The sequence below is a fragment of the Vigna angularis genome, chromosome 10, assembly GCF_016808095.1.
Source record: "Vigna angularis cultivar LongXiaoDou No.4 chromosome 10, ASM1680809v1, whole genome shotgun sequence".
Lineage (NCBI taxonomy): Eukaryota > Viridiplantae > Streptophyta > Magnoliopsida > Fabales > Fabaceae > Vigna > Vigna angularis.
This window is the reverse complement of record NC_068979.1, coordinates 22,702,788-22,714,431: the sequence shown is the minus strand read 5'-3', so window position 1 is coordinate 22,714,431 and position 11,644 is coordinate 22,702,788. Positions and strand designations below refer to the sequence as shown.

At 35.2% G+C, this 11,644-nt stretch overlaps 2 protein-coding genes across 5 annotated transcripts; both read right to left on the bottom strand.

Moving 5' to 3' along the window:
• Positions 1 to 609: 609 nt before the first annotated feature.
• Positions 610 to 3,174, bottom strand: LOC108322507 (protein SHORT HYPOCOTYL IN WHITE LIGHT 1). Of its 2 annotated transcripts, XM_017554633.2 has the most exons (5): positions 2,864 to 3,174; positions 2,541 to 2,753; positions 1,594 to 1,659; positions 899 to 1,075; positions 610 to 711 (listed from the first exon to the last, which is right to left on the bottom strand). In XM_017554633.2, the coding sequence occupies exons 1-4, from the start codon at positions 3,026 to 3,028 to the stop codon at positions 941 to 943; spliced, it is 579 nt and encodes a 192-aa protein (XP_017410122.1). In that variant the 5' UTR covers positions 3,029 to 3,174; the 3' UTR covers positions 610 to 711; positions 899 to 940. The 2 variants fall into 2 exon arrangements, with proteins under 2 accessions (XP_017410122.1, XP_017410121.1); XM_017554632.2 differs by having other exon boundaries at positions 610 to 1,075.
• Positions 3,175 to 5,649: 2,475 nt separating this feature from the next.
• Positions 5,650 to 11,384, bottom strand: LOC108322498 (disease resistance protein RPV1). 3 transcript variants are annotated; one of them, XM_052869823.1, is made up of 5 exons: positions 10,773 to 11,380; positions 9,079 to 10,198; positions 8,147 to 8,566; positions 6,393 to 8,012; positions 5,650 to 6,285 (listed from the first exon to the last, which is right to left on the bottom strand). In XM_052869823.1, the coding sequence occupies exons 1-5, from the start codon at positions 11,243 to 11,245 to the stop codon at positions 5,764 to 5,766; spliced, it is 4,155 nt and encodes a 1,384-aa protein (XP_052725783.1). In that variant the 5' UTR covers positions 11,246 to 11,380; the 3' UTR covers positions 5,650 to 5,763. The 3 variants fall into 3 exon arrangements, with proteins under 3 accessions (XP_052725783.1, XP_052725785.1, XP_052725784.1); XM_052869825.1 differs by having other exon boundaries at positions 9,079 to 10,167; positions 10,773 to 10,894; XM_052869824.1 differs by having other exon boundaries at positions 6,042 to 6,241; positions 10,773 to 11,384.
• Positions 11,385 to 11,644: the final 260 nt, after the last annotated feature.

Below are 11,644 nucleotides of genomic sequence, written 5' to 3'. Positions count from 1 at the left end.
ATAATTTTCGCATTTCATACAACGCACATGATCTCACTAAGAATGAGATAATCTAGCAGTAGCAACTCTGCCAAAAGGTCTGCTAAAGTTTAAACTCGTTAGCAGGGTTTACTATCACAGAAGTATGATGTGGATCTCACATGCACATATGGTTTTATATGATATTTGGATTTTAGTTTTTAAAAAATAATTAAGCAACTTATTAGGTTTATATTAAAAATATAAAAAAACGTGGGATAGTTTTAATTTATTGAAGTTCTTAAAACTGTGGTGACACGATAAGATCCATAAAAAGAGTTAAGAACATCTGACTGTGTTCACCGTCAGAGATACTCAATGGAGACATAGCTTTTAATCAGAACAATTAGTTTGAATTTGATTTTATTATTACCTTCCAAGTCAGTTAAATAAAGTGTCACAAAACACAATATATATTAGCTTGAATGTTTGAGTCTGCCAATAGATATCCAAAGTACTATCAATAATAGTAGTATCATCAAATCAAATTGTAGGATTAAACACTTAGGGCTATAAATTAGAAATTGGGTTGCACTGAAAATGCAATCGTAGCACCACAAAACAGTCTTTCCAGATCAGAAACCATAGAGATTAGAAATTGCAAACCATTGAGACAAAGGCAAAATAATTACATCTAATTATTCTATGTGGCAATCATCAAATATTCGTACACCAAAGGATGGCCGAATTTATCTGAACACAGACAAAGAATTTAAGGTCAAAGATAAACAAATAAAATATTTACCCCATGAAAATTCTACTAATACTTCAGTTGGAAAATGCCATAAAACTAAATAAGGCATTAGGCAAGTAACAAGGAATTTCAATTATTTATACAAGATCACAAGTTCAAATCTCATTCTCATTTTGAAAAACTTACATTGGCCATCTTTTGCTAAAGGTTGAAGAGTGGTCAGGGCCTTTAGGCTACGGCACCAAAAGAATTTCCCCCTTGGTTGAAGCTATTCCCACTTGACTGAAAGTAAGAAACTGCCGCCCAAATCACACGCAGGATCAGAATTGCAGCAAATACAGTGCCTCCGAGAGTGCACATGACCTACGATTCATGGATGAATATTACCTATGCCGTTAGCTCCTACTTGATAATGCACTTTCTAATTATATGGAAAAGAAATTGTGCCAAGGAAATACTTCTAAGGGAGCAAAATAGGAAGAAAATAAAAAAGAAAGGAACTTCTTCATAAACTAAAATTAGCTTATGCATTAACTAATTTTTAATAGTTCACTCATACAGTTTTTCTAAAGTCTTATTCTTAACTTGTGCATAACTTATGGATAAATTCATTTCATCTTTACTTTCTTATTTCTCTCTCTTAGAAATTCTTATGGAGAAGTTTGCTCAAACATGTCCCAAATCATAAATATCATGTGCATACCCTTCACTGCTAACCTTCCTCACATATCTTTTATTTACACAGAGGAAAGGAATTGAGTCAATTCAAGCTGAGTTTATCACGGGAAAATACTGGGGAAGATGATTGGAAAGGGAAAGAGGTTTCAATTTCAATCAGCCTCAAATTCCTGATTAAGCCATACAGTAATGGGAAGTAATACCTCAAGCAGCGCTTTCACAACAGAAAGCGAAGCAAGTAACAGAGTTCCATCAACAGCAAAAGAAACCTGAATTTACATGGAAAGAAATAAGAGAAAGCATTCAAAAGATAAATTCAAAGTTTAATTTCAGCACAGGAGATTTCACAAAAGAAGCCGGAGGCACTTCCAGAACTACCTTGCCTAATTAATGTCCAGAAATCAAAAGAAAACTAGAACATAACATGTTTGGTTTAGCTTAAATTTTTGGGAATAATTGCATTTAGTGTTTTATTACAAGCCAATTTTTGACCCAAAATACACCCAATCTTGAAACTTTAAAGCACAAGACAAGTTTAAATAACTAGAAAGACACAACTCTTATACACTTTTATAGATGTTTTTGGTACAGTTCTCCAATCTGAATTATAAAGTGAACATCAGTAATTTCTGTAATAAAAGTTTCGATCAAATACCACTAGCATAAATTATCATCAAGGTAAAAGATGCTAATTTTGAATAGAAAACAACACAAAAAGCACCACCTAAGTTGCTAGTTGAATGTAACTTTTGTCCTTAAACAATACCATACCTAAAATTTATCAGACTAACTAATTGAGAAGTGTGGGGAAGAAGGAAACCTGAAGCCACAGCTTTAAGTGAAATCAATCAACATTCAATTATACACATAAATTGGGGATACTCATAGTCACAAACCACCCTGATGAATTTGTTGATTTTTTCTACAATTACCTTAAATATATATAAACTGATATTTGTGATAAGAAGTACAATAGTGTAAAATTCTGTAAGACTGTTTTACAGTGTCTTTACATGACCATTGAACTTAGAAAGTTTTCATGATCTCTATTATACTAACCAGAACAATAACTAATTAACATGGCAGCCATAAAATCTTTTTAAAAAAATCAATTATTCCAAACAAAGCAGAGAAGAAAAGTGGCACTCACAAGCTGGGGCGATATTACTGTGGGCAAAACAGAGCGAGAAGCTTTCTTGGCTCGCTTAGACACTTTCTTAAACATGCTCTGAAAAAATCTGATCAACAAATCCACACTACTCTCTGCATCCTCGTCGTCACTGTCATCTTCAATTCCATCATACTCATCAAACAAACCCGTTTCATCCATCTCATATGGCTCTCCCCCACCCGAACTATTCAGCTTCAGAACCCACAAAAAAAAAAAAGAAAAAAAGATGTGAAATACAATTGAGCCATTATTTACATAAAATATATCAAATCATATCATGTATGTGTTTATGTAATACATACCTTGCTATGACATTTGGTGGTTATGGGCTTTAAACTGTGGTTGAGGTAGAATCCAGAATAAAAGCGTTGGTAAGAGAAGGGAATGTTGTTTGCAGAGAAGTGACGAGGCTTGGAGGAGTGTGTGAGATTGATTAATGGTGGTGTAGTTGCAGTAGCTCCTGCCATTGGAGACAGAACATGGAGTTTTTCTTTTCCCTTTTAGTATTCGATTATTTGATTGTTATCGTTTGGAGGAAGAAACTGAACAACGACAACCTTAACCGCTGGTAATGCTTTTCATGGATTCTCGTTGGACTTCTTCTCTACCTTTGCTCTCTGAGAGAATTACTTTTTTCACCTCATATATCTTCTAGCAACAAAAAAATAAAGGCTTTTACTTCTTCCACCCCTACAATTTATTCATGTACCCCATATTTTCTTCATACAATATATCTTATTATAATAACAAAATTTATTATTTTAATATTTTTATTTTTCTGTAGGCATAATTCAAAATATACTAAAAAATTTATTGATTATGCATTTTCGAAATGTTCTAGATAACAATATTTTTAAATAAAGATTCCAAATAACATAAAGAATACATTATCCGAAATTGATTTTTAATTATTTCAAATTGATTATCACGTAACATTTCACAATAAAATTTTAATTATGAAATAATGTTTTTTAGGATAATTTGAAATGTGTTCCTGAATGTTTATTCTAAGAACATAAAATATAAAAGATTTCAACTAGCTTGTTCTCGAAAACATTATAGCATGAGACAATGACATATGAACATTGTCCTTATGCTGAGTTGTTAGCACCACTCTGCTATTCTTTGTTTTGAAACCTAGAAACTGATATGCAGCAACAACAAAAGAAACACATTGGTTCATATAATGAATTCATTCACCATCACTTTACCAAAACTACATTAAAGGGATCTGGCCTCTCATAAGAAAAATGCATTGCTAGAAACATCCCCTTTCCGCTTCATGTAACTATGAATTGGACATTAAATGGGGTACAAAATAGTAGTTGTTAGAATCGATCGGTTATTATCCAATTATTTATTCTAAACTTTTTTTTTGTGTTCCGTTAGGTGAATCAGAGATACATGTTAAAGATTCTTTCAAAGTAGTTAAGTTTGAACGCAAAAATAATAAAGGTGTAATTAATGCATAACATACCACCTATCTGGATTTTTAATTATAATTTTTCATTTTTGATTAAAGTTAGTCTAATCAGGATCCAAACATCTCTAATCCTAATTAGAGATTTAATCAAAATGATTTTTCTGCTTTAAGTCACTTAGTCTTGACCATTTGGTTTTCTAGTTAATATAGAATTTAACTTTGGTTGACTAGTTGGTTGACTATTTGGTGCATATCTCAACCAAATGGTCCATACTATACATAAACGCTTTAAACCCGAGCATCATAAAGAGTTGAAAAGGAGTTTGTTATTTGATCGTTAAATGATTTGTTTCATCCGTTTGAGTCATTCACTGCTGGTGTTGAACATTGAGAACAATAGTTATGATGATCCAAACTTTGTGTCTATTAAGGAATGTGAAGTGTTAGATCCTTGTGAATCGTTACATGCGAATAAATCTAATGACTAGAGTTTCATGACTGTTCAACCTCTGACTTCTATAAATAGGATGAGGCTGAACTATTATTTTCACATTTTCTCATGCTACTTCTCTTTTGTCTTTCACTTTCTTGTTTAAGGTAATAATGTCAATTGTTTCGTTTTTCTTCATCTGAGGGGTTTTTTAATCGAGATGGTCAAAGATATGTTGATAATACTTCATTGTCAGCATCATCATTTGAGTCTTCACAAGGTAACCAGAGATCGTTTGGGTTTTCACAAGATAACTAAGGATCAACCAAGTGAAGTTTAGATTCGATCGATAATGCAACCAAATGTGTAAATATTGAAAAGAAGAACAAGGGCAAAACTTTTGGTGAGGATGTTGAAAAAGCTAATTTTATTCTTGTTAATTTTAGGGAATTTTTTTGTTAAGAAAGCTAATTCTAAATCAATTTTTGACTTTGTTGGGAGTACTTGTGCTACTTGCATAGTGAATGTTAATTATGGTTCAAGTCACAAATTTGGTTAGGAAAAATGCAAGAAAAACAGAATCATTATAAGTTAATAACTATTTTTAACAACTTTTTGACAATAGATTATGTGTCATTATTTTATTAGTTTGTATATTTAAAATGGATCAATCATAAATTACTATACAAGATGTTGTAAAAGAATTATAAAAAAAATTTGTTAAAATTTTTTTTTCAGAAAAATAACACTTAGCATTGGCGATGGAGCCAATGATGTCCGCATGATTCAAGCAGCTCGTACTGACATAAGTGGGTTGGAAGGGATGCAAGCTGTGACGGCTACTGATTTTGTCATTGCATAGTTTCGCTACCTTTTACATTTACTTCTGCTTCATGGCCGTTGCTCGTATCTTCGAATATGCAAAGCTGTCATGTTTTTCTGAACCATGCAATTGTTTCTGTAGTTTCTTCTGCAGTGTCCCTAAAAATTGGTTATTACTCAATTTTGTAATTCATGCCTATTTAGATAAGCTTACTTAGATTCACCTCATGAGTGTGATAATAACTTTTTAAATTTATGCATTAGATTTTGTATTTATGTTACGAAATCTTTTCATGTTGGTCTTAGAAGTCATATTTAAACAACCTCTTTTTTTCTTTTCTATAGAGGTGAGTAGTACTTCCCATCCTGCTTTCATGAGGTTATATTTATTTTATCTCTTAAGAAAAACTTAATTATTATTTAAATTAATATATAGGCGTTGAAGCAAACTAGAGAATCTCAATGAGAATGACAGTCCTTTCATCTAGTCAAAAGACAATACATAATGGTAAGTTGAAGAACTTTATTCACACGCCTGGATCGTCTGCAGCAAAGTTGAAGAACTTGGCTAATTTTTGTGAAACAGAGTATTGACTTTCTTCAAGTGATCCTTCGTCTCCCTCGTAATCATCGTCACCATAAAAAACTAAATGAATTCTGCAGTTATTGAGCTCCAACCTCTCAATACGAGGAGGGTTTCGCCTTTGCAAATGTAAGGTATACCTATCTTTTAACTGAAAGACTAACGGAGTTCGAGCACCGAATCTGCGCAAAAATATGTGGTCTTCATTTGTTCTGGGTACTCTTAGCAGGCGAAACGTTGTGCTAAACACCTCACTGGTCAAATTAAAGATTTTTCCTTGAACATCCACTAACTCCAGTCCTTCCCTTTGGTTTTCAGGTATGTTCTTGAAAGAGATAACGCCAAAAAAAATAACACCTTTGAGCTCCCTATTGCTTCTCTTGGAAAACACTACTGGTTCTGCTGTAAGCCAATCCGGGACCCTGCTTCCAGGCATAATCAAAATCTCTAATTTCTTAAGTAGAACCTGGGACAAATCTTTAATTTATAAGTGGGAAATTATTGGATTTTATTTTATGCTCAAGACAGAAGGATGTGATTTTGGGGCGTGGAAGAAACAAAGAAATGACAAACCTTGGAAAATCTTCTCTTTACGGCAAGGGAGCATCCAATGCAACCACTCATGTACAACCTTCTTAAGGACTTCAAATGTTCAAGACCTGGGACATCCACCACCTTTTCACAATTTGTAAGGTTGAACTCCTCTAATCGCTCCAAGTTTGAAATATCATGTATGTACTGCACTGCAACACAGTTTTCCAGATTTAGCTCTTCTAGGCTAGAGGGAAGAGGAGGCAGAAACATGAGCTCCCTGCAATCTGACAACAAAAGCTTTTTGAGACAGGAGAGACCCGTCATGCTGGCTGGAAGACTGCAAATATTGTTGTGACCTAAACTTAAAGTTTCTAGTGATGATAGCTTTTCAAACTCATCTGGAATTTTTCCATATATTCCCCATCCATGAGCATTTAGCTTTTCCAGCAAGCTTAGATTGCAAAAAGAAGTTAATATTGCCTCTGAACTAGGTTGTTCTCGTATTTCAGGAATAATTGTCCCTGTAGACATGTTGTTTCCAGCCCCATTAAGATAGGGCATTCTTTTCATGTCTAGTTCTACCAGGCTTCTGAGCATTCCAAAGCTATCTGGTAGTCGTGTAAGTGCTGTTTCCTTCATCATTAGCCATCGCAAAGATTTCAAATTTCCAATGGAGTCTGGAAGCCTTTGGAGCTGTTTGCACTTGTCTAACCTCAGCCGAATAAGATTTTCCAACATTCCTATTGATTCTGGCAATTCAGTAATGTTTGCATCATGCATGTCCAAAATGGTAAGAGCTGACAGGTAGCCCAATGATACTGGTACGAATTTTAGATGCTGAACTTTTCCCATCTCGAGCTTTTCTAGCATTTTCATGCCCACAAATATTTCGTCTGGAAAATTAGAAACTTTTGTGCCATCTAACTTAAGTTCAACAATTGAAACTAATGCCTCCATTGAGACAGGAAATTTGTCAAGAGAAGTACAGTCTCCAACAGACAGCTTCCTTAAATATGATAAAGCACCAATAGAAGCAGGCAATTCTTTGATTCCGCTGCCGTCCAAATACAATTGAGTCAAGGAAATTAGTTTCCCAGTAGAGTTAGGAATCACTGATAGTGACTTACACCCCGTCAAACTAAGCATCTCAAGTTTTTCCAAAGAACCAACTGAATCTGGCAATTCCTCCAATGCTGTATGGTTAAGTGATAATTCTTGCAGGGAGCAGAGTTTCCCAGTGCAGGTAGGTAACTTCTTCAGAAGGTGGCATCCATTTGCACTCAGCTTTTCAAGTTTTGTGAGATGGAAGATGGACAGAGGAAGCTCAGTAATAGAAGTGCTATCAAGAAGTAGCTGTCTTAAAGAAACCATGCAGCTCAAGTCTTTTGGTAATGTTTTCAATTTCCAGCAGTCGGACAGAACGAGGTCCTCGAGGTGTTTCAGCCCAGAGACATCACTAGGTAGTTCTATGAGGTTATAGCAGAGGCGAAAGTTAAGATGAACTAAGGAATTTAGATTCCCTAATGATTCATGAATCCTAGTTAAGTGAGAACATTCTTCCAAATTAAGTTTTTTAAGAGACAGATACCCAGATAAGTCAGGAGTTGCTGTCAAACGGTGGCACCTGGAGAGGTTTAAAACCGTCAAGTGCACAGCCACCTGTCAAATAAATATCGTCATTGAAAAATATAAGGTAAATGTTAAAAAAAATAGAAAACACCAAGTTCTAGAACTCATTGATGACAATTTATTTTTTCAAAATAGTGAGCTCATCAGGTAATAAGAAAGCAAACCTTGTTACTGCGTCCCTTCCACAAGGTTTCAATCAGACTTTCAGAGAGATCCATGACTGCAAGTTCCAATGGATTATAGCTAGAAGGCATATACCTTAATGAACACTGTTTCCATTGTAACCACTTGAGTTTTGGGGGAAGACATATAAATTGTCCTTCCAATCTGGAATAATTAATCTGAAGCATTCTTAAGGAAACCATTGGTTGAAAGTGCTTGGACTGAAGGATAACCTCTTTTGCTTTCTCTTTTCTATCCTCTACGTACTTTTTATACCTCTCTTTAATATACTCGAATGCAGATTTACAACTGGGCTTGCGTCGAAAATTTTCCCTAGTTATTTCATCTGCTGAGCGATCTCTGGGAATGGACATTCTTCTCTTCACACAATCTAGGACAACTCCTTGAACATTTCTCGTTCCCTACACGCAGTGTTCGTTGTTAAAGTGGTCAAGAAATGAAATGGAAAATATATAATGAATTTAGTTAGAATATGGAATTCTAAAAAGATCATGATAATTGACAACATTTTTTTAATAATTTTTTGACAACCCCACTTTATTGATATGCTTGAATTTATTTTTAAAAAAATATTTAAAACCAATCAATCACAGACCACGCGTGATAAAAATAAAAAAACTTTTTCCTTCTAAAAACTTTAGATTTGATACCCAATTTTTGTTGGTTGATTTTAATCTTAACAAATGTAGGAAGGTTTCTTAATATTTTACGACGTTATTTCATTTAAAAAAGATTTTTGGCATCAAAGCCTTTTATAACACGAAATCAATCATCAAGAATGAAAACATAAACAGATATTATTTTTTTACAGAACTAATTCATAGATTTCATTAATCGTTTCTTCTTGACCTTTTCATACTTTCAATTTTTCTTCCCATGACATTACAAAAACAAACCATGCTACAATATTTACCTTCATATTCTTCAACACAGTCAAGATTTCATCACGATCCCAGAGCCTGCTTCGTAGACCAGGATCTGTAAGGCTTTCACTACGAACAATTTGCCTTCCCATGTCTCTAACTTGATCATGCATCCACACTTTTCCATCACCAATGATCTTAATTAGACATCTTGCAGTGAGCACAGCCACCGCAATCTCTCCTCTAAAATCACATCCATTCAATATGTCAACCACATCATCTCTCTTCATTTCCATTTGCACAAACAAACAAGCTATGTCAAGGAATATACACTGTTTTTGTTCATCCAACGCATCAAAACTTATTTTCAGCACTTCTTGAAGACATGGAGGACGAATCTGCTTCAGCTTCTCCAAAGCATCTTTCCATTCCCTCTCGGTCCTTTTATCAAACAGAAAAGACCCAAAAACTTCCAAAGCCAAAGGCAACCCTCCTGTCTTCTCCACAATTTGCTTTGAAACATCTAAAAAACCCTCTGCAGGTTCCTTTCTTCTGATTGCATGGAAGCAGAACAGTTCCATTGCTTCAGAGAATTCCAATTCCTTCACCTCAAAATCAACATCAACATAACTCCCGTGCAAAATTTCCTTATCCCTTGTGGTTATCACTACACGACTTCCCTTGTAAAACCATTCCCTCTTACCCATCAAAAAGTTAAGCTGCTCCACATCGTCAACGTCATCTAGGATCAACAAAACTCGATTCTCTTGCACTATTTTTTGTATAGCAGAAATGCCGTCGCTGACATCGGTGATCAGATCCTCTTTTCTACCACAAAGATCACCATGGATTTTGTTTTGAAGAGAAACCAAACCGTGGTGTTTGGAGACCTGTGATCTGACATTTGGAATGAAACTCCGTCGCTCAAAACTATGAACAACAAGGTTGTTGAAGAGGCTCTTGGCTAATGTTGTCTTACCAACTCCACCCATTCCATACAACCCCAAAACCCTTACATCGTTGGATTTTAAGTCCAACAAGTTTTTCAACACTTCAACTCTATCATCCAGACCTACTGTGAATGGAGCCACACTCAGGGGTGTGTTCCTCAGCTGCTTCATAAGATTTTGCACCAAAATCTGAATCAGTTCATCACTCTTGTCACCGTCACTAAGCAAGAAATTTAAAAACAAAATGATTAAATCACATTGTTCAAAACCATCACACACGCTGGTAAAAAAACAAAGCAAAGCAAAAACAAAGCTCAAAGACGCGAAACATGGTATGTTTGGTTTAAGAAAACTATCATTTTTTCATCGTAATTAACCATTATCTTTAAGCAATAATAAATAAAATTATATAAAAAATATAACACTTATTCATGAGAATATATAAGACTTAAAAACTAAGAAAAATCTCCCAAACCAAAGCGTCTCCAAAAGTAAAACAATAATATCACATCTACTTTTTTTTACAAAATTTTAATTATATATTTTTATTTACTTATAGTATCACATTAGTAATTTCTTTTTAAATTAAAGTTATTTCTGGTTTTTCAATTGTATGGTTTAAAAACAGATTAATAAAACCCATCTAGACTTAATACACCACATGACAGAGATGCAGTAAAACCAAACATATCATGAAAGAAAGCAGAAACTGGCAAAATGATCTTATGCACACATTTCTAGCAATACTACGTAAGAAACTACAAGCAATTAACGAAGCACGATGCTGCATGCACCTTTTCTCATCCAAAACAAAACCAGCGAGTCCACCCACTTTCTTCATCGCATCCCTCCACTGCTCAACCCTCTCTGTCGGAAACCTCTGTGCATGCCACACGAACCACTCCTCGAAGGGACCCTCTTGCTTTCGCACGTGCGAAGGGTCCACCCAGTAGAAAACCGGGAGGATCAGCCTCCCAACCTCGCAAATCTTTGCGAGCTCTTCCAGGCACCAGTGCGAGGACGCGTAATCGGGAGAGATAACGACGACGGCGGCGGCAGAGTCTTCCACGGCTTCTAGAAGCTTCTTCTGGATCTCGCCGCGGCGCTCCAACCCATCGTCGTTTCGGAAGACGCGAACGCCACGACCGTGGAGAGCGTGGTAGAGGCGCATGGTGAAGGTGTGGCCCGTGTGTGTGCCCCGGAAGCTGAGAAAGACGTCCCAGCAGAGGCGGTAAGAGGAGATGGTGACGTCACTTTCCAGCGGCATTGGATCGGAAAGTGAAGACGTTGAAGAGTCAAAGCTGAGGTTGTGGTTGAAGTAAAGTGAGGTTTAGTGAGTTGAGTTGTATGCTGCAGAATGAAGAAGGGTGAAAGACGAAGGTGGGTCCTGCATGCACATGTATACGCTGTAGGTAAACAAGTTTTCACAATGTGCAAATTTCAATTAAATTAGACCAGTTTTAACTGTTAATCATATAAGTAATTAGATATTAAATATGTTTATGCCACACTTGACTGAAACATATTCAATCTCATTATTTTTGGGTTCATCATTTTCCAAACAAATTGAGTATTTTTTTTTTTATAATTATTTAACTCCATGAAATTTATCTATGGGTTGGTGGATGGAATTATAAATGTTTTGTGATCAATTTTTTATAATTAA